The sequence below is a fragment of the Mauremys reevesii genome, linkage group 15 (assembly GCF_016161935.1).
Source record: "Mauremys reevesii isolate NIE-2019 linkage group 15, ASM1616193v1, whole genome shotgun sequence".
Taxonomy (NCBI): Eukaryota; Metazoa; Chordata; order Testudines; family Geoemydidae; genus Mauremys; species Mauremys reevesii.
This window is the reverse complement of record NC_052637.1, coordinates 42,127,694-42,149,418: the sequence shown is the minus strand read 5'-3', so window position 1 is coordinate 42,149,418 and position 21,725 is coordinate 42,127,694. Positions and strand designations below refer to the sequence as shown.

The 21,725-nt window shown below is 60.6% G+C and overlaps 1 protein-coding gene across 4 annotated transcripts; it reads right to left on the bottom strand.

Moving 5' to 3' along the window:
• Positions 1–3,068: 3,068 nt before the first annotated feature.
• On the bottom strand, positions 3,069–18,157 carry FAAP100 (FA core complex associated protein 100). Of its 4 annotated transcripts, none has more exons than XM_039501979.1 (10): positions 18,088–18,157; positions 17,430–17,624; positions 15,387–15,505; positions 13,170–14,134; positions 11,448–11,601; positions 9,719–10,512; positions 7,842–7,978; positions 5,873–5,989; positions 4,366–4,455; positions 3,069–3,904 (listed from the first exon to the last, which is right to left on the bottom strand). In XM_039501979.1, exons 2-10 carry the CDS (start codon positions 17,592–17,594, stop codon positions 3,779–3,781), a joined length of 2,667 nt encoding a protein of 888 aa, XP_039357913.1. In that variant the 5' UTR covers positions 17,595–17,624; positions 18,088–18,157; the 3' UTR covers positions 3,069–3,778. The 4 variants fall into 4 exon arrangements, 3 of the variants coding, with proteins under 3 accessions (XP_039357913.1, XP_039357914.1, XP_039357915.1); XM_039501980.1 differs by having other exon boundaries at positions 4,366–4,452; XR_005588519.1 differs by lacking the exon at positions 3,069–3,904 and having other exon boundaries at positions 4,436–4,452; positions 7,831–7,978.
• Positions 18,158–21,725: the final 3,568 nt, after the last annotated feature.

Genomic DNA, 21,725 nt, shown 5'->3' with positions numbered 1-21,725 from the left:
CTCGCCCCCCCAGCTCTGCCAGGGCCCCCTGCTAAGCCAGTCCTGGGCTCCCCCCCACCACCCTGCACCCCTGGCTGCTCCCAACCCTGCGTCAGGGGCTGGGGGCCCGGAGCTGGCCCCAGGGCAGAGGTTATGGGGGAAGATGGGGAGCAGCAGGCCCAGTGCACTGGAGGCCCAGCTGGTGCCACCCCCCTTTCCTGGCAGCCGGCTGGGATAAGGGACGGGTGGAAACAGCAGGCGGAAGCGAGGGGGTCAGAGGGAAATGGCAGGAAGAGCAGCTGGGGGGGGGGGGAACCTTCCACAAACAAAGGCCCCCCCCCTTCCCCTGGGGTGGCCAAAGCCAGCGTCACCCTCTGAGCCAGGAGGGGGGTGGGGGAGGGAGGGGATGCGTGGGGAGCGCAGGAGGGGGGTGAGGGAGGGAGGGAGGGGATGCGTGGGGAGAGCAGGAGGGGGGTGGGGGAGGGAGGGGATGCGTGGGGAATTTGGGGGGGGGAATACAGGGCAAGGCCCATAGTGCCCCAGGGTTAGTGGATTCGCCTACCCAGCCAGGTCCCAAAGGTCCCAAGTGAAGTGAGTGGGGTGGGGCCTGGCCAGGGCTGCGGGTCGGGACTGAGGGGCACTGGCAGAGCTGGGGGTGGGGGAGGCTGGCTCAGGTCAGAACAGACCCAGGAGTCCTGACCTCCAGCCCCTCCCACCCCTAGCCCTGGCTTCCTGCCCCCAGCCTGCAGCGGGAGGATCCCCATCTCGGAGCGCTCTGCCCCCTGCTGGGGGTATTGGAGACCGCAGCAGCTGGGCTGTGGCTCCCTCCTGTGTGGGGCGAGGGCAGCCCAGGGGGGCAGGGCTCAGGCAGTCCTCAAGGAATCTCCCCTAGTGCCCCTGGGCCAGAGGTTTGGGGCCTCCCTCTGGCGGGGGATGGGAACTGCTCAGCTCTGTGTCATAGCCCCTGCACGGAAGCCAGCTGAGGGAGATTCTCCAGTAGCCCCCTGGGGGGCAGGGGCCGTGCCTGGGGAGGAGTCTGGGTCTGCCCCCGACCGTGCCAAGATGCTCAGAGCACCCTGCTGGGTTCGCTGCAGCAGCCGCCTCAGCTCCAGCCGGGGCCCTGCGGCATTGCAGGGGTTAACGCTCCTGCACGGGGGCGGGGCTGGGTGCCGGTGAGCGTAGCTCTGCCGCCCTCTAGTGGGGGTCGAGCGCACTGCAGCTGCTGGGCCCGCCCCATTAACCCCGCAGCGCCCGAGGCCAGCGGGGGGAGAGCAGCTGGGCAGCCCCCGCCCCCCACGCTGCAGGAGCTGGTCCTGCCTCAGCCCAGCGCTGGGGGGCCCCTCACCCCCAGGGACGCTGTTTGCTCAAGGGCTCCTGGCTGGCAGGGGTTTGCACCCAGCCAACATCTGTATGCAGAAAAATCCCCTGGCAGGGCAGAGCCCAGCCTGGAAGGCTGGTGCCCAGGGCAGGTGGGCATGGCTGTGGCCAAGGAACACGCATTAAGCTCTTCCTTTGGGAGTGGTAATTGAGCAGGTGGAGACAAGCAGTTAGTGCCCAGGGCCAGGCGGCCGGACACCTGGGTTCTATTCCTAGCTCTGCTACTGGTGAGGGTGTGTGAACAAGAACGAAGCCAGCTTGACTCTCAGCTCCCAGGCTTGCGACCAGCCCATGAACGGCGCTGGCAGGGCAGCCCCACGCCGGAACCCGGGAGTACCTGGCTGCTGAATCCTCCCGCTGCAGGGCAGCAGGGCACGGGAACTGTCTGAGCAAGCAGCTTCTCCCTGGCAGGGGCCAGCGGGGAGGAGCAGCTGGGCTCTGGCCCGGCCCCTCTAAGCACACGGCCGCCCTGAATACACAGGCACCGGCAGCTCAGCAGAACTCGCTCGGCTCTGCCTGGCAGCTGGCCGAGATCCAATTAGGTTAGTCCTGCAGGGGACTGAAAGGACCCAGAGACCCAGATCTGTCAGCTCTGACTCCGTCCCCTGCGCAGCGGAGGAGTGAAGGCAGCGGGGTGGATAATTACATCGGACAGCACCCAGCGCAGCCTGCCACCATTAACCTTTCCAAACCCCGGCCTGCTGCCCCCTGCCAGGGCGTGGTGCCCACAGCAGCCAGCATGGCCAGGGGCTGTTGCCTCTTGCCACTGGCTCTCCTCTGCCCAGGGCCAGCCCTCCCGGCCCTGCCTGGCACTGTGCCGAGGCTGCCCATGGAGGCAAGGTCACTGCAGAACAAAGCTCCCACGCTACCAACAGAAAGGGGCAGCCGGGGCTCGGCTCGGGGGCTGTGTTCGAGGTGAGGCGCAGGAGGAAAGCGCATGTGCGCACGTGGGGGGGTGTGTGTGCTAGTTTGAGGCCACTGGGACTCCGGTGCCAGGGCAGCAGGCTCCAGTACCGCTTTTCTTAGCCAAGGGAGGAGGTTCCCACAGACCAGTTGTGCGAGCCAGGCACCAGCCAGCGCTCGGCAGGGACAGACCCTCCGCAGCTCCCACCCCCTCGAACCAGGAACGTCCTGGTCTGTTAGCCCTTTGCTCGGCGCCTCACACCAACGCCGCAGGGCCGGGAAGCCACGGGACGCTGGGTCAGACAGTACCAGCCAGGGACAGTGAAACGGGTAACGCCTCACCCCAGCCAGGCTTGCTTTGTTCTCCGAGTGGATCTGGTGCTCCGGGGAGGAAGCCAAGCCCTGGAAGGGCCAGGCTTCGTCTGGCAGGTGCTGAGCAATCATTCCAGTCAAGTGTCCCTGCCCTGCCAGCACAGGCCCTCAGCACCCCTGCCCCGGGTACCTTGCTGCATGGCAGGCTGGGGAATGGTGTGAGCTGGCCAAGGATTCGAACCCAGGTCTGCAGAGGGCAAAGGCCGCCATCCCACCCCTTTAGAGCCATAGCTTTCCCCCCTCCGCCAGCTCGCCTCGGGAGGGGCAGCGGTACCATGCTGGAGTGTGCTGCAGGGTGCCGGGGCCGGCGCAAAGGCTGCTCATGGGCAGCAGAGGGCACTACGCTGCCCGCACAGCGCGGGGCAAGGTGCTTTTCCCCAGGGAGCCGAGGGGGACGGAGGCGGCTGCGATGGAAAGGAAAGGAGACGGGCACACGCTGAGCGGCAAAGGGTGGTTTTCAATGGCACACGACAGATTCACAAACACTGGGACGTGCTGGCTTGCCACAGCACGGCGAGCAGGAGGAACTCGCCCCACGGAGACACGGGCAGATCCTTCTTAGAAACGACAGCTACCCAACCCCCTGGTAGAAAAAGGGGCCCCGCGGGTTGGGGGTGGGCACCCCGAAAGCGAGACGCTGTAGGGAGGCATAGCCCTTTCTGGAGGGAGGGGAACCAGCCGGAAAGCACATTCCCTGCGAAGATCCGGTGCCCGGCCAGGGAGCCGACTCCCGCCGCTGCGCACAGCAAAGTCACGGCCATTGGAACGAGAGAGAAGCTAAACGAGCACAACCCCAAACACGCCACCTACGCTGGCTGCCGCGCCACACACAACAGCTGAGCGAGCTCAGCCCTGCCGCCACTCCCACCTCGGCCAGCTACTGTGAGGGGTGGGCAGGCGTCTGGAGCCCTGGGAACTCCCCCCCGCTGCTTAAACACGTCCACAAAACACACACACAACCCGAGCTCAGCCTCAGGCTCCCCACTCAGGGTGGGGACTTGCACTGCCAGCACCCTCCCCCCTCCCCAAATCCTCTCCCCAGTCCTGGCTGGGTTAGCGAGCAGGCCTGGCTCTGCCCGCTGCTCTGAACCCAAACGAGCACTGCCTGGAGCCCAGCTGGCCCCAGCGTCTCAGGCCAGCCCCGTGCTCACAGAAGGATGAGGCTGGGATTGCGCAGCTGCCGGTAGACGTGCAGGAGCTTTTCCGCCGTGGCACTGGCGTCGTCCCCGAGGCACAGACGGTCCCGCAGGGACTGCACGTCCTTTAGCAGCATCTGCCAGGCAGAGAGGAGAGGGGTTAGGAAGCTGGATCAGCCAGCTGGATCTGCTGCTGCCTGCCAGGCCCTGGCCCCTCCGCACAGGCGTCCTGCAGCCACACCAGGGCCCAGCTGTAAATGTCAGGGGCAAGTTACAGATCTCCTGGCACGACCTGAAGAGAGCCCCCCGGCCTCCCAGCTAACACCCCCCAGCCCTGCTGCCTCGTGGCTGCCAGGAGCTAAGCGCTCAGCGGGACCACGCCGCTCTGGGCCTGGAAGCCTGTGCCAGCCTAGTGTGTCAGCCTCTGCAGGGTCTGGAGCAAGGAGCCCCGCCTGCGCTCGGTGCCTGGCTCGGAGTTTCATGCCCTGCAGTTCGGGAGAGGGACGTTCTGCCCCCCTCCGCGGTTACACAGACGCACTCGCCCAATGCACAGATTGCCCCCCGCCCACGCCACGTACCACCCGGGAACGCTACCTACCTCGTGATTGGCTTGGATCTGGCACAGATACTGCATGCGGAGGTCAGGGGGACTGGAGCCCTGAGCCGCCTGCTCCAGCACCAGAGTCTGCTTCAGAACAGAGAACGTGGCGTTAGAGGGAGCTGCTTTTACGGTGCCCTCTGGGTTTCCCCTAGCCAACGCTTGCCAAGGGAGGGAGCCTTGCCAGGCCATACACCTCGGGCACGGCTACAGCACTGAGCCACCTAACCAAGGCTCCCTTCCTCCAGCTGGCCCCAGATCCTGCTCCTGCGCCGGCACCTGTCTTGTTGGGACTCTGCCTGCTCTTCCTAGCAGCCGTTCCCAGCCTCTCGGTGCAGCCGCATCTGAAACACTCCCCCGCCCACCCAGCCTAGGTTTGAACGCACTGCAGCACTGACTGCCACTCCCGTTTCTGCTCCAGCCTCCGGGCTTTCCAGGCCTCAGCACTCCCCACTGACTGACCCCTCTGGCACCCTTCGCTGCTGCTCCACCCACAGGGGCTGGGTATTCCTCGCTGCCTAGATTGGCAGGCAGGCCCCTCGGGCACAGGACAGACCTTGGTGCACACTGCAGGTGCCCTGCTCTGCTCCAGCCACGGTCCCCTTTAGCCGGGGCTGCAGTGCTCTGCACCACGCTAGGAACTGACTTGTGCATCTTGTGCAAGGAAGCTGGCTCCCCGGGTGGCTACAGGTGCCCTGCTGCCCTTAGCACGGCCCACTCTTGGTTCAGGCTGCTACAGGCTCCAATGGCTTCTAGCCTGGCCCCTGGCGATGGGGAGTGTGTTAGCCAGGGCCAGTCCAATCGCGCATTCCCCGGTTAGCGCCCCGCTGATTTCAAGCTGCACTGTACAGTTCTGCCACAGGGTGGTGCCAAGGAGACCCCCTGTAAAGCAACTGCTCCAACCCAAACTGCCCTGGGGGGCCCCTCTGAGCCCAGGCTAAGGTAGCTCTGCCTTTGCCCAGGCTCGGCCCCTACACAGCTGGTCACAGCCTGCAGGCAGCGCAGTTCCTTGGCTCTAACGCCCTGGCAGGAGGAGCAGCTGCTGCACTGCGGGCAAGGAGCGGCCACGCACAGCAGCGTATGGAGCAATGCTGGCGGCAAGCAGCAGGCTGGAGTCCTGGGATTCCCATGGACTAGCCGTGCAGCCATGGGAAGGGCTGCCGGCTGGTCAGCGCCGCGCCATTCACACTGCCCATGGGAGCAGCTGGAGGAAGCATGTCCTGGGTGCAACCAGCACAGGCAGGAAGGGTAGCGAGCCCAGGTGATGAGGGTCAGAAGCAGCAGCTCCAGAGAGCCGAAGGGCTGGGAGACACCAAACCCCTCTGACTGGTACGACCCAGGGACCCCAGCTTAGCTCAGAACCAGGCCAATAGAGTGACGGAGGCAAAGCTCACTCCCAGCTAAACAACCCCCAGTGCAGGCTGCAATAGGGGCAGCTCCTAGCAGCGTTCCCAGGCCGCTGCTGCAAGTATAAGCCCCCTCTCTGTCTGGGGGGTGGGATTTGCACCTGGATGCGCCGGATCACGGCTTGATGCACTCTGCACATATCTGCCAGAGAAGGGCTCTGGATCAGGATCTCCACGGCCTGGATCGGGCCTGCTGGGCAGAGATCGTTCACGGCCACCTGCAAGAGAGAGGAGATCCTTACTGCAAACATTGCCAAGCCACAGGGGTTGTCTGTGCAGAGGGCAGGGCAGACCCCTGGGGTGCCCCCTCGGCCATACAGCATAGCTGTGGATGGAGGAGGGTTAGATGTGGATCCCAACAGCCAGAGATACCTGTGCTCTAGAGGCAGCAGCATGGGGCAGCAGCATTCCTTGCCCCTCCCCGTCCATCGCTCATCTGTACTAGGAACACCTCCAGGCTCGTGACAGTAAAGGGAACGGCGGCAGAAGAGGGGGACGATTCCCCCAGCCAGGCTGCCCTGGCCCAACCAACAACCTTAGAAGTAAAAGGTCATTTGGTCTCCTGAACTGAGACTACACGGGGCCCTAGATAAGTGCAGAGACCCATCAAACTCATGGCATTTGGACTGGAACCCAGAAGCGGCAGTACTGCAGGAGGACAGCAGGCTCCAGCCTTGTCCGGCAGCGTACGGGGATGATTCGATGGCCATTCCCCAAAGGATTTAATCCGGGAGGCTTAGCCTGAGCAGAATTAATGCTGGCACTAATCACATTGGCAATATTAACGCTCTCGTGCATGAAGCAACCTGAACCAGGTCATTGCCAGCACACGGCCAGCTGGGGCTCTCTCGCCAGAGGGTTAACCGGCCGTGGCAGGAGAGCCGCTTTGCAATTAGTCTTTTTCTTTTGCACTTAGAGAGGGATTTTCGCATTAAAGGAAAAGCCGAAGCAGATCAGACTTAAACCAGCATCCAGGCACGTTTCCCCTCACTTCGCAGAAGTAGCAAATCACAGCGAGCCAGATGAGCAAAGAGACAAGCAGTTAAAAGCAAAGCTTTGCTGCTTCCCAGCCCCATGGATCCGGCAGCCGAATCAGGGCCATCACTGCCAAGTTATGGCAACTCAGTAGGGCCGGGAAGGAGCAGCTGGGCGGAGCCGGAGAGAAGTCCTTATTCACACTAGCCTTGGCAACAGCAGCCAGCCTGGGGAGGGAAGTGCCGGGGGAAGGCAGCCCTCCCAGAGCCGCTGGCTCCGTTCACGTTCATGCTCGGTGCCTGGTGTCTGCACTCCTCAGGCACGGAGGGACGTAGCCTCGGACTATCGTCAGCCCCACAGGCAGAAAGGAGGTCGTGGATTTTAAGGCATCACACTGGGACCTGAACAGTGCCTTGCTCTGCCATGCACCTGCATAAGCTTGGCCAAGGTGCCCACCTGCCTGGCAGGGCCGGGCAGCGCAAGCACCACAGGGACGAGGGCCAGATAAGGCCATTGGCAGACCTGACGCATGGCTGAACAGACGCAGAGAGGGCAGGGCCGGGAACTGGCTCCTCATCTCATTCCTTACCCACAAGACAATCCCATGGACAAGGGGCCGTGTCCCCTTCGGCTCTGAGAAGTGAGGAACTCAGCTGACCCCTGGCCACCCCCAGTCCCACAGACAGCAGGGGGCAGCACAAGCCTTTGAAGAACCCGGGGGGCAAAGGCAGGGGAAGCAGCCAGATCTCCAAACCCGGCAATGCAGCCAGGGCCATGCGGCTTTTCACTGACCCCCCGGGGGGAGCCCCTTGATGCCCAGGGGCTTGGGCACCCGGCCCCAGGGGACGTTCCCAACGGGGGTAGCATGGGGTTTGTGAGGGGGAGGAGCTGATCCTGGGCTTTGTCAAGCCCTGAGAGATGACGGGACCTAGACCCTTCCTTCCCTCCCCACCGCAGTGGTTCCCTGCAGGTCTCCACAGGCAGAGCCAGGCCCCCAGCTTGCCACTGGCTGGTCCCAGGACCCTGGGGCAGAAGCCAGCTCTTGGTGGGGATGGGACGGGGGCTGATGCCCTGCAGAGCTAACCCATTCCTTGCCTCTCGGACGAGCAGCTGCACCTCGCCTCCACTTGGGGCCAGGCCCCGCACTGCCGACACATCCTGGCTCCTGAGTGCCGCAGCCGCAGCATTCTCCGCCAGCAGCCACTGCAGAGCAGCGCAGCAGAGCGGGGCTCCTGGGGGAAAAGGAGAGAAAGCAGAACTGGTCAGGTGGCTGCACACGCTCCCCTCCGCAGCGGCAGCCGGGGTCTCTCCAAGCACGAGCCCGGCGCCTCCCCCGCACCGCTGTCACGTTAGTCACGCTAAGTGAGCCCACTCAGAGAGGAACGCTGCCTCAGAGCGGGACTCCCCCGGGCACCCTGCCACACTCCTGTGGCACGAGGGAGGGCGGCCACACGCCACACAACGGGAGGGGGTCAGGGCCTCCAAGAAACAGCCCCCAACCAGTGCCACAGGACGCCCCTAGGAGCAAAGGAGACAGCAGGTCTGGGCCCTTCTTTCTGTCAGAGGCAGAGCCTTCCCATCCGTTCCCCGAGGGGAAGGGGATCCACGGACACAAAGGAGCACCGGGAGGGCTGGTTCTGTGTGGCCCCAGGATGCTCGCTCTGTTAGACACTTCCCCTCCCGCAGGAGCCGAGTGCTGCCCTGCGGCTATGGGTTCCCACCACCTCGTGGGAGACCCCAAAGTCTGATTTCTCACCCTGGTCTCTTGCACAGCACAGGGAGGGTTTGCTACAGAGGCAGCGCCTCCTGGGGACAGGAGAAGAGGGGGGCGACCGTGGTGCCAGCCACAGGAGTATGGTGGGGTTGATTTTCATTTCTCTGAGATCAGTGTTCAGCTCTGGCTAACAGCGCCACCGGCGCGAATGCTCCACGAACTGGCACGACTGACGGAGCCTGCTCAGGAAGCCAGAGGGAGAGGCGCATTGGCAGAGCTGCGTAGGCGAGGTCTGCATCACACCTGGACACACACTGTGCAGTTCCTTCACCCTCAGCCACGTTGAAACCCACTCCGTTCGGACACAGCTCTAGCTTTCTCCAACTGTGCCTTCACCCCACCTCGCACAGCCACTTCGAGAGACTAATCCAAAGGAGAGGGTGAGTTTGGCACAGCCAGCAGGAGACAGACTGCCTGCTCTTCCCCATGCAGACGGGTGGCGACCCCACGTCCTGGCCAAGGAGAGACGCCACCCCACTGCAGTAGGCCTGGATGGGCTCCAGTGGGGGGTTTCCGGGCTGGTCCCTGTCCAGGGGTGTCTGTCGGGACTGACCATGTTCCTGGCCCTAGCCTCACAGCTCGGCGCGGCAACCACACACAACCCCTCCTTGGCCCAGTGTGTGGCTGTGGCTCCTTCTGCCCAGAGAGGCCAGTCTCCACACGAAGGGTCGACCCCTAGGGAACAGCTCTCCTGCCAGATCGTGCAGCGGTGGCAGTGCTGCACAAGTCCAGTGCAAGGGAATGCTATGTCACAAGCTCACGAGCCAGGGGGTCATGCCCGGGCAGGGGAGCGGGCACAAAATCCTGGTTTATGATAGTCAAGAACTAGCACAAACATCAGCAGCGCCAGGCAGCCGGCCTGGGTCTGGGCTTCTCGCTGCAGACACAGCTGGGGCAGAGACCGACTCAGGCAACCCTCATTTGATCACTTCAGACGGCGTCTGAATATCTGAACCCCCAGGGAGGCCAGCCACGTAGCTCCCACAAGCCTCAACGTCTGTTATCCGTGGCCAAGCACCTCCCCAAGGAGCCCTGGGCACAAGAGTGTCTGAGCGTCCGAAGGGAACGACTTCTGGAAAGCGATCACAGAGCCCAGCCCTGCACAGGGGGAGCCACCGCAGCAAATCCACCCCAGGACAACGCTGCCTGGACAGGAACACGCCCTGCGACTAGACACCCGCCCAGGAGAATTACCAACCTGCACAGAAGCTCTTCAATGCATTTTTCAGCAGCTCCGATGACACCTTGATAGAAGCCACTGATGGGGGTAGATACTCATCTCCTAGGGTGTCCGGTGCCTTGGGAAGCAGCTGGTCACTGACTTCCACGCTGCTGGGGTCAGACTGCACCCTGGATACTTTCAGGAAGGTCTCCACCGGGTCTGACAGGGTGGCTATGGAAGGAGGTGCTCCAGGCACTGTGCTGTCATCCAGACGAAGGCACTGCAAGATGTCGATGGTGCATTTGCTCAGGGGCAGGCAGATCCCTTCTTTGTCTGGGGAGAGGCCAGGAGAGTCATCAGGAAGCAGGTCGTCCAGTGACTCATAGGAGTCCGACGCACTGTCCAGAATCTCTCGCAGGCTGTAGAAGAGAGCACAGGAGACGGTCAGAGGTAGCTCCAACTTGGTGCCTTCGGCTGTGCCAAGCGGCAGCGTCACCTCCCTCTTGCTCCCAGGCAGGAGCTGGTCGATTGGAAAGGTGAACGTGGTGGCCGAATCAGCAGAGTCTTCGTCGAAGGCACAGGAGCTCGTGAACAGCTGAACGCAGAGGGTCCAGCCTTGCTCCAGGCTGCATTCGCTCAAGTTCTCCAACACGCAGGAGATGGTCCAGGTATCTCGAAGCAGCAGGCGGCTCCAGCTGGCGGTAACAGTGCAAGTGACGGGCTTCCGGCCATCGTGGTTGGACAGTAAGGCAGCACTCACATTCATCACCTGGTTCAGGCTCGTCAGCGCTCGGTTCTTCTGGTCCACCGCCTTTTTCAGGAAAGAAACTCTGTGGGGAGCAGGGGGAGAAGACAGCTCAGAGGGACACACGGAGCTAACGAATCGGAAACGCAGCCAGGCGAGGTGGCCAAAGGCTAGCACACAAGGCTACACACCCAGGGAAAGTGGCACTCTCACTAAGGTGGAGAAGCCAAACTTCCACAGATCATTTCATGAGTCCTTCTAAACTCCCCCGGACACCACTGCTCTGGAACTTCAACAGCTGAGAGTGCTGGCCAGGCTGAGTGCCCCGTCATCCCTAGAACCCTCCTGGGACCTGGCCAGCCACAGCACTGCTGCTCACAAGGATTTGGTGCCCCAAATGCCCCCTTCCAGATCAGCCTGGGCCCGTTCACTTCACGCAATGCCAGCCAATCGGGGAGGCTGTACGAGCCCACTCCCAGCTGCTTCCCCAGCCGTGGCTACAAGAGACAGCCGTACAAAACGCGGCGGCGGCTACAAAAGCAGGTACCTGGCGCCCTGGGAAACGCACACACAAACCCCAAGGAAATACGGCAGAGATGAGCGTCCAGGCCTCAGGCACACATCTGCCCTGCACAGGATCCCCAAATGGGCATCCGCTTTGGGATGCTTGGGAGTCACTGCCATCTTGGCCTCCCACCGTCTGCTGCAGAGGCTGTAAACACCAGGCCATTCCCAGCATACAAGAGCTCTCTGGCTTGAAGGGAAAAGGGCAGCGGGCAGCACTGGCTGCAAACAAGGTTTTTATTATCCCATGGGGCTGGGGGCTTCTTCCCGGGCTGTCTCGACTCCGGATCACTCAGGAAAGGCAAATGTTTGAGCACAGCAGCCAACTAATAAAAGCACTGTACTGCTAACCTCGGAGCCGGGAGCTGATGCAGGAGAATCGAGTTCACTTCCAATAAAACCAAGGAGTTCACACGCTAACAGCCCTCTCACCCCCATTAGCACGCTGCCCTTTACCTCTCCGAGACATTGCCTATCCCCGACAGCAGTTCCTTTATCCTTTGGCCAGCTTTTTCTGGGGTCAGCCTGACGGGATGAGCGTCATCAGGACTGCACAAGTCACAGCTCATCAGTCGGCCTTTAGCAGACAGAGCCAACAGCTCCGAGTCACCTGGAGTGGGGGACACGCAGAGAGAACCAGGTTAGCCGGCAGCAAACAGACTAGGATCTCACACACAGCCCCCGATGCAACTAGGGAGCAGCGGCGTACGTCCCTCATTCTGGCTGAGCCCTGCACCCAGCCCTGAGAGAGGAGCCATTCCCCCTGAAGATTGCAGGGACGACGGTATAGCCCTGCCTGGGGCCCGCAGACTGTACCCTCCTCAGCAAGCCGGCTCGGAGGGGAAGCTGTGGTGTGAGGAGGCAAACGCCTTTTGCATCCAGGGCTGCGGGTGTAACTCTGCCGAGGAATGTCTGATTAGTCTCGACATAATGAGACATTCCTTTCCAGGAGCAGTTTGGGGACTGGGGAGTTACTTCTCCCCACCCCCACCCAGGGCCCCCCAAAATACCAGGTGTCCTACAACAGGAATTTGGAGAGAGCTGCAGAGACACAGACTGCGAATGACTGTCAACAGGCTACAACGGGAAACCAAATACACAGAACGTTACACGGCACGCCCACCCTGAGCCACCCGCCCCTGCAGGCGGGATGCACTCACTCGCTCTGTTACCAGGGACACATGCATGGGAAGTGGCTCCATGCTGCCCACTGCTCCTTGTGACTTCAAGAGCTGGGCGGCGCCTCAGGATGACGACAGATGCAGCATAAGCAAAGAGTGTTTCCATGCAGGTGCCCTCTGATCAGGAGACACGCTCCGGCTCTGTGGACAACCAACTGCTGCTGGTGCAGGCTGCTCCCCGAGTTCTGCAGAGGTGCCAGCAGCACCCTGCCTCGCCCCACTTGTTCATGCTTTGCCAAATGTCACCTTACTCTCTTGCCGATTCTTTAGTGCCCACATGGTCACAAAGCCACCAGCTTATGGGGCTCAGGTAAGAGTTAACAGGGCTCCCTAGCTCCTTCTCTGCCCCCATCTCTATGCATGGCAGAGAGCACTTTGGACTGTCCCCAGAATGCTACAGCAGCACCCCACTCTGAGAAGGCAACACACCTGCTCCCCCAGCCCTCACTGGGGAGCAATGCGCGGACACAGAGCTGTCAGGCAGAAGAAGGAAAGGAGCTTACGGACTCGGAACGGCTGTGTCTGGAGCTCTTCCCTGTGGAGCCCTTTGTCCAGCCAGCCGCGGTGTTTGGAAATTGCCTTTTGGGAAGCTTTTCGCTTAGGTCGATTTGGACTTGCCCCCAGCGCCACTCCACGCAGGATCCTACCTCTGACACAGACACAGCAGCCCCAGGTCCTCTTTATAGAGAGCACAACCCCTCCGACCGTGACCACACCACCTACTGCTCCAAGGTGGGAGAGACACCCACACAAGGGACACCACAAAGACAGCCACATGGGGAGTTGATCTCTGAACACACATGACATTTCCTCTCCCATCCAATTCCTGGCTCGGCATGCTTGATGTAAACAACTTACAATAACGAGGGTGAGCCAATGGAAGCTGGACCTTTAACGAGGAATGGTGGAGAGGTAGAAACGGGAATACGCAGTTAGGACAAAGCTATTCCTGCCCATTTCAGCCCCAAGAATGACAATTTTTTACTGCTGGCAGTACCTTCTGAGGCCCGAGAAGACAAGGAAAGCGCCACAACGCTACAGATACTTAAACTGGCTGGAGACAGAACGGGAGGCAGGACATATGCAGTGTTATCTATGCTCTCGGGGTCGGAAGCGTTGCTGACCCAATCCAGGTCGACTGCGGAGATGTCCGAATGCGTGCTGTAATACATCCGGCTGCCGCCACCACAGGCGGCGCACAGGATGGGCCCTTGCAGGTAGTACTCCCTGACCTCTGGGACCTTGGCCTCTTCTCCCCGCTCTGCCTTCATGGCCACCATCTTGCCGTAGTGCCCGACCACCACCACACAGTCGCAGCCTGAGTCTCCAAACAGCTGCTCGTCACCGGGATCCTCAGGGGCTTTGTGTTCTGTTCTCAAGGCTCCAATGAAGACAACAGGTTCTTCCAAATGGTGAAGGATCTTCACAGGCGGAGCCTGGCCTGCAACCTCACTGCAGGCATCTACAGCTCCAGAAGGACTGAGGGCCTTCAGCGGCACACAGCACAGCTGCCCGTCCGGGAAGCCACAGAGAATCATGGGAGAGTCGAGCATGGCAGCGTCTATGCCAAAGAGCAGGCTGAAGAGGGGCTCCTCCAGCGTGAACCCCCCTGAGCACCACAGACCCTCCCCGGGCCCAGCTGTCCCTGGTGCGGACGCACAGCACAAGACAGGAAGGAAGTGCGAGGACAGAGCGTCCCCGTCGTCTCCGGTTTGGTCGTAGGTGGAGAATCCCACTTGGCTGATTTGCCGACATGGCTGGCTCTCCTGGTCAGGGTCCAGGAGCACGTGGAGTTTCATCCACCACTGGCCCTGAGCCTGGGACAGGGTGACGAGAACGTCGTTCAGCAGCGTGAAGGTGCACAGCGTGACGTCTGGGACGATGCAGGCATCGGAGTCTACGGGGAAGACGCTGGAAGGGCAAGCGTCCTCTTTGCCATCGCCATCAGTCTGCTTCATTAACCTTCAAGCAAACAAGGAAAAGCTTTCAGTCAAGCCAGAGGGCAAAGCCAGCGCTTCCTTAGCTCGCCTCACCCCCGCGCTTACAGACAAGCTTACAAAAGGAGCATCCGCTTCAAGGAACCGCACTGGGTGCAGTGATCTGGAGAGGGCAGGACGAGCCAGTGCTCCAGAGGGGTGAGTGGTTTGAAACACCTTAACCCTTTCAGTAACTTATGGGTGCATGAGGCCGGGTGGAGAGCACCTGACCCTGCCATCCCACTCCTCTGCTATCCCCCAACACCAGTGGCTGTTGGATGTGTGCATGCTGAAAGGATGAAGCACAAGTGCCAGACACAGGGCTGTCTGCATGGGTGGTACCGGTCTAGTCACGCAGCCTCAGGACTTTAACGTCTAATCAATCACACAAACTGCAAACCGGCTAACCTAAGGGGAACCATGATTTTGTGCTTCGAGTTGACCCCTGGTGGAGTCAGATAGATTTTCTCCTTCTCCCAACATGTAGCACTGCACAGGGGGCTAGGAGCACGGCTGGGCTGCCTCTGAAGCACCAGGAATCTGTCAATGCAAGTCACCACTCTCAATGGACCGGCAGTCTGACCTGTGGATGAGATTTACTGCCGGGACAGTGCACAACCAGCCTGGGAGCCGAGCCTTTTAATGGATTTTAACAAACATGCCTTGAAGCAAGCGGACACCCACACACCAGGAAGACAGCCCCATTGGGAGGGCCAAAACACTGCCCCATCAGCTCCCCTAGGATCATGGGGAGGTGGGGCACCCCCACCACTTATCATGAGTAAATAAGGCATTGACAGTGACTAGACATCTCCCAGTGCCGCCACCCTGCCCTCTGGAGGACTTCTCCAACAGACAGCATAGCATGGTGGAGAGCACACTGCATGGGCGGGGTGTCGGGAGACACTCTGCTGCCAGGGGGTTGGTTTTTTAGGGTGACTCAGAAGAGCAGGTGTTTCCCCTCTGAAATGTAAACCCCACTGCAGTTCCTTCAGGGCCTGGGGTAACCACATAACAGTTGGAGGCAAACAGGAGGAATGTGTAGATGGTCATATGGAAATCTAGGGGTCAGGAATGCTTGGAGACCACCATCCTTCAGGGTAACCCCTAGACTCCAGCCAGGTCTCGCTGCAGAGGGCTGGAAGCATGTGCCATTAAACCACCTGCTACTCTCGTTCGGACTTTAATGAGCAGAGACAAACTTCACTGTCCCTGCCAGGCTGCATCCCAAGTCTCACCTGCTCTGCTGGTCCAGGGATACACAGTAAATGCCGGTTCCGGCACACAGGATGTAGAGCTTCCTATGAAGGGGGAGGAGTTCCACGTGCCAAACTTGATCAGGAAACCTATAGATGGCCTAGATATCAAAAAGGGAAAGAGAATGTCAGTTTCATGCTGCAAGGATGGAGGCTGGAGGAAAGGTTGCTCCTGGTTTTTAAGCAGGCTCCCAGCTGCCCCTGCAAGAGCTCACCACAGGGACACAACTTATCAGAGCAGCACCAAACAGAACCAAAAGGCACTGGGCCCTCCTAGCCAATGCCAGCTATCACCATCCTGCCTCCCTTTAAGCAGCCACAAGTCCAGCACCACCACTGCAGTGTGTGAAGACAAGACCCGCGAAACATCAACAGAACTATGCCACTGACACGGATGGAGGATCTGGCCTCTCGAGTCTCCCAGTGCTTACTCGTGAACTCTATGTACAAGTACGGATGGGTGATAACCAGCCAGCGCTGCATGAGGTACTGACTTACGCTCAGCATTCTGTACATACACTTGGACAAGTGATGCTATGTGAGAATATGCACGTGTGATTGCACGTATGTCGAAATTAGCCATTCAACCTTCCTAGGAGCAAACTTCCTAGGAGCAAACTTCTCTCAGATGAATAAAGGAAACATTAGCTGGATCATATTTTCCCCTGGTCATTAGCTGAGGATGCACATATAGAACAACTGCAAGTTAAAACAGCCATTTTCTGAATATACTAATTGCCAGGAGTAAAACCATTAATGGGCAATATTGCATGTGTATTTCCAAGTTCAAAACAATCATTTTAAGACATGGTAGGGCATTCTGCACTTCCAGTCTAAACAGTTGTGTAGTTGCTGCTGTGTGCTGTAAGCAGGTGACATTTCACCCCAGAGGTGGCTGCATTGCTCTGGTGATGGAAGCAGTTGTAGCTTGTACAGTGTTTTTGGACAAGCGGTGCTATAGAAATGGAAGTTCATTATCGTAGGATTGAAAGAGTGGTGTGCGTGCATACACACAATTTCAAAGCAAACATTCAGTGTTTTATGCTAGCTGAGGATAAAAAAAAGAAAAATTCAAAACCCAGAGATGACCTACTTCCTTGAGAAAGAGAAAACCATGCAGGAGGCTAATCCTGGTATCTCACTGATGGCTTCCTTAGAAATGATAAAAAGAATAAATTAAAAAAGATGACATGTCTAACTCGGTGCTAAGGCTGCTGCTTATCATGGCAAAGAAAAGGGAAAAATCCATGGTGCACAAAACTCAAAAATCATCATCTTGTTGAAAAAAGGAAAAAAATCTTTCAATAATTGAATTAAATGGTTTGTCCCAGGAAATGAGGGCAGGTCAAAGAGCACTCTTCATTCGCCAATGAAAAGGTTATTTGAAGCCATACTAATATTTCACTGAGAGTTTGAAACCCAAACTCTGCTAAACTGGACATACATGGAGCTAGACTCGTGAAAACTGATGGAGGAAGCCAGCTGGCTAGTCATTGGCGGCAGGAACTAAGCCCAAGATTTTCAAACCTGCTCTGAAGCAAGTGGCCTAATGTCACAAGTGCTGAGAACCCAGAAGTGCGCAACGACTCTGACAGGCACGCTGTCGTTCTGAAAAATCAGCCCACTAAGGACTTCGGTGCCAAGCTTTAGGCAACCGCAAGGGCAAACCTTGATAAGGAAAAGATTCTAGAAGCTAGAGAAAGCCACTGCCGCTTTAGCCATGCCCCTAGGAAGGGCGGACACGTCTACATGAGCACTCTGTGTGTGGCAAATGGGGCGCAAGTCAGCAGTGCCCCAGCCTGCCCACACCGTTCAGCTCCCACACACTAAAAGTTCCTCTGTGGTCTTCCCTTCTCTCAATGTGAGCCCGTCAAGTCTAACCTCAGGCTTTACCCCCCCTCCAGGGGCCTGTTTTGGCTGCAGAGTTACCCCGGGCGTGGGCACCTGGGCTACCCAGCCTGGGGGCGAGTGGCTACCTCACGCCACGGCCCAGCACTGCAGTCCCGGCGCAGGCTGGGCGCTCACCTGCAGCACCTTCCCTTCCTGGTCATACACATAGACGAACTCGCTGCCGTTGGAGAGGTAGATCTCGTTCTCGTGGCACAGCACTCGGGGCTTGCCCGCAGCCAGCCCCCCGACCGGGCAGCAGAACCCAGCCAGGTAATCGACCTTGTGGCCCACGTGCGCCATCCTCCTGCCGGATGGGCACCCGGTGCCAACCTGGGGGGAGGGAACGGAGACAGTTAGTGGAAGGGGGGAGCCTGACAGAGCCCCATGGGGGGGACACAGAACTGTTCCAAGGGGCGCTGGGTTCCTGCCGGGGGGAGGGGGCAATGCCCACCCCCCCACACTGCGGGGGGCACCCCAAGGCAACCCCCCAGCAGCCCCAGCCGCCAACGAGCAAAAACCCCATAAGGGAGACGCCGCCCCGGGAACTGTCCCAGCTGCGGGGGGGGAGAACTATGGGCCCGTGGCCCCCATCTCCTTCCCCGGGGGCCCTGCGCCAGGCCCCCATCTCCTTCCCAGGGCCTGCGCCAGGCCCCCATCTCCTTCCCAGGGGCCCTGCGCCCAGGCCCCCATCTCCTTCCCAGGCCCTGCGCCAGGCCCCCCACCCGCTCCCGGGGTCCTCCCAGCCCGACCCGCGCCCCCCTCAGGCCGCCCAGGGGCTTCGGGCCGCAGGTACCGGGGCGGGGGCGTCTCCGCCTTACGGCTCCCTCCGCGGCCGCCGCAATGGGGTGGGGGGTGTTTACGACAGGCCGTAAAGCGAGAATGGCTGCAGGGGGAGGGGCTCGCTGTGACACCCCCCGGGGCGGGGCCGCCAGGAGCGGCCCCTTGTCCTGCAAGCAATGCCCCCCCCCGGCGAGAACCCAGGAGTCCGGGCTCCCAGACCCCCACGCACCCACACACACACTGTAAACACTGGCCCCCACTCCCCTCCCAGAGCCAGGGAGAGAACCCAGGAGTCCGGGCCCCCCCTCCCCTCCCAGAGCCAGGGAAAGAACCCAGGAGTCCAGGCTCCCAACCCCCACTGTAACCACTGGCCCCCACTCCCCTCCCAGAGTCAAGGAGAGAACCCAGGAGTCCGGGCTCCCAACCCCCACCCCCCACTGTAACCACAGGCCCCCACTCCCCTCCCAGAGCCAGGGAGAGAACCCAGGAGTCCAGGCTCCCAACCCCCACTGTAACCACTGGCCCCCACTCCCCTCCCAGAGCCAAGGAGACAACCCAGGAGTCTGGGCTCCCAGACACTCCCCCAACTCACCAGCACCCACCCTCCTCTGAGAGCTGGGAATGGAACCCAGGAGTCCTGGCTCCCAGCCTCCCCCTGCAGGGGAAGGGGAGGTTGAGGGCTGGCCTGACGGGGGCCACTGGTTGCCCTGAAAGCAGGGAAGCCGTGCTGTGAGCACAGGGCTAGCTCCAGCAGGATCAGGGCTGGGGGCTGGGCCAGGCTGGATGTTTCCAACAGGCTCTGGCTGGCTGGAGTTCCCCTGGAGAGCGAGGGCAGCGCAGAGCCCTGGGGAGGGCATAGGGCTAGGAGTGGGGAATCCAGGATCCACTTCTCAGCTCTAGCAGACTTGCTGTACAGCTTTAGGGAAAGGCCCTTCCCTGCCTCAGTTTCCCCAGCAGTGGGAGGAATGACACCACTGCCCTTTTGTGAAGCATTTGGGATCCACAGATGGCAGAGTGCCAAGCGGCAGCCCTCCGTTCACCCCAGCACAGTGGGGAGGCAGCGATGGTCTCCTATACTTCCCCCACCCTGACTAAGAAGGGACTTGAGTGGCTGGCCAGATCAGCCCCGGGCCGGCCTCACTGCTGAGACGGGGGCCAGTTAGCACTGCTTGTGGCGGGGATCGAACGAGGGGGACAATGACCTGGAGACGCCTGCCCTTGGCTGGATTTAAACCAGCAACCTAGAACTAAGAGGCCGGACAGCCCTTCCGCCGTCAGAACTCGGCTCTGGAAAGGGCTGGAAGTCACCGAAGGTTTCTTGCGAGAGCTCAGGCTTTCGCCTGGCTGAAACTGACTCAACAGCCTGGCACTCGCGCCTGGCCGGTGTTCCCGTGCGTACGCAGTGCAATGCTAGTGGTAACTAGCAGGGCGGGGACAGCTGTCTCCCCTCCAGGATCCCAGCCGTGCTGGCCTCTGGCCGGCCGGGGGCGTTTGCTGACGTTTCTGTTAAGATTCCAGCCGGAGAAAGCGGTGACGGTAACAGAAAGATCTTTATTTGAGGACGGGACACAAACTCCACCCTGCTGCGCCCTGGCCCCAAGCATGCAGGGACCTGGGCAGCGCAGCGGGAGGGAACGCCACATATACTTGTGAAAGCGAGAGAGCAAGAGCTTGTGATTACAGCCAGGCAAAGCGATGGGCGAGCTGGCACTGGCACGGCCCTGGCCCGCAGCGCCCCAGGCCTCTCCAGTTGCACTAGGGGCTGGAGCGGGGCCCAGACACTGTTATTTCCTCTGGGGTCCCAAGCCAGATTTGCTCTCGCGGCTCCAAAATGCTGATGCTTTGAGCCTCCTGCACCTCACCGAGTTGAATGTGAAACGCAGGCCGTGGGGCTTGTCAGCCCCAAGGGCTGGGGGGGGCCAGCGCCTGCAGCTCTCACCCCAGAGGGAACAGGCCGGGCGGCTGCATCGCTCGCTAGCCAGCTGCGGCGTATCAGGGCGAGTTGGCTACGTGGCAGCTTGGCGTTCCGCTGGCCCTGCGGTCCCCCCGTCTTCCCGCTCATGGGTTCTGGCTCCCGCGGACGGGCGGGGATGAAGCAAGCGGAACAGGCATTTCCAAGATTTCTGTTTGTTTGTTTTGCCTCAAAACTTGAACGTTCCAGAAACTAGGGCGTCTCACCAGCGAGTGGCTGGAGGGGCAGCCAGCCATGTGGTGCGAGGGGCGGGTTCTCCCTCCCTCCCATTGAGGGCAAAAATCAAGGATCGACTCATTTCCCCTAGAGCCCAGCAGGCTGAGCCAAGCCCCCCTCCTGCCCAAACACACCGTGGCCCGGGCTTTCAGAACTGCCCTGGCACAGATCGCTTGCATCTGCAGCCCCTGCCCTCGCTAAGTGTGCCCACTGCTGCCCAGTCCCGCTCCCTGCTGAGGGGTTTCCTAGGGCTGCCTGTATAGAAGGCCCTTCCCCGCACGCACCTGTGGCTCGGCCTGGCTGATTTCAGATTGGCTCCCCCGTGTTGGGGTCTCAGGCCCAGGGGAATGCAGCTGTGGGACATGGAGATCCAGGTCCGGCTAGTAAAGAATTCACCTGCTTGTGCAAGCGAAGGGCGAGCTAGGCTGGCCTGGGCTTTGCAGGTGCCCACCAGCCTCCCCCCCTCTCAGCCCCTGGCTCTGGTCCCACAGCAGTCTGGGCCACACAGGCCTCACAGTTTATCTTGTGCAGTGAGCAAATTAGGGGAGGGGAATGAGCCCCAAACCTCCTAAATTCACTCCCATGCGAGAGGCAAGTGCCTGATCTGCTGTGCCGTCCAGAGCCAATGGGCACCTTTCTCCTGCCGCAAGGTGGCACCCCAGCATCCCCCGTCCCTCCGGCTCCCCTCCCACAAGCCCCAGCGTGTGCTTCAGTATAGCCAGCGGTGGATTAAGACCAGCTAGAGGCTGGATTCAAAGAAACCCACGCTCCCTGCAGCTCATGGCACTGCTGCCTGGTCCTGCTCGTGGGCACAACACCCGGTCGTGGGGTCCCTCTGCAGAGCCAAGCTCTGGGGCCAGGAGCAACCCCCAGCACATGATCCAGTGGATCCTGCCTGAGTCCACCCTGCTGGCAGCACTGCAGCTGCGGGGCGGTGAGTGGGAAGTGCCACATGGTGCCCCACCTAGGAGCCAGTGCTGATCCAGAGGGCAGGGGAATGCCCAGGTGCCCGGCTCCCAACTGCAGCCACCTGCGGGGAAACGTCTCTTTAGGGAAGAAAGAAAGACACATGCAGCTTCTAAACGCATGGGAAAGTCTGCGGCATTTCTGGCCCCCGGGGAGTGCGGTTGGGGCTGTCCCTACTGAGACCCGTCCCCTGGCTGCTCCACGGGCTTCCGGTTGTTCCTGACCAGGACCCGGCGGCGCTTGGCTGGGGCCACCGGTTTGTCAGCCTCCGGCTGGGCGGCCCTGATGGGAGGCTTGGCCGGAGTCTGGCCTCGGCTCGTGTTCATCTCATCCACAAAGGCCTCCACCCCCTCGAAGCGGGTGGTCAGCTCCCCCAGCCGGCCCTTCAGCGCGTTGAATTCTTTGTACAGGTCATCGAGGGCTTCGGAAAGGGATTTGATCCTATGGCGGGACAGTGAGGGAAGGGGTGAGCTTCCCCCAGGCTGCACAGAGATGTA

Coding starts and splice junctions, on each gene's coding strand:
- FAAP100 (XM_039501979.1), bottom strand. CDS start 17,594: ATGGCGCACGTGGGCCACAAGGTCGATTACCTGGCTGGGTTCTGCTGC. Junction 10,513..11,447: donor ATAGGCAATGTCTCGGAGAG/GTAAAGGGCAGC, acceptor TGCTCCCCACAG/AGTTTCTTTCCTGAAAAAGG. Junction 5,990..7,841: donor TGCAGCTGCTCGTCCGAGAG/GCAAGGAATGGG, acceptor TCTCTCTTGCAG/GTGGCCGTGAACGATCTCTG.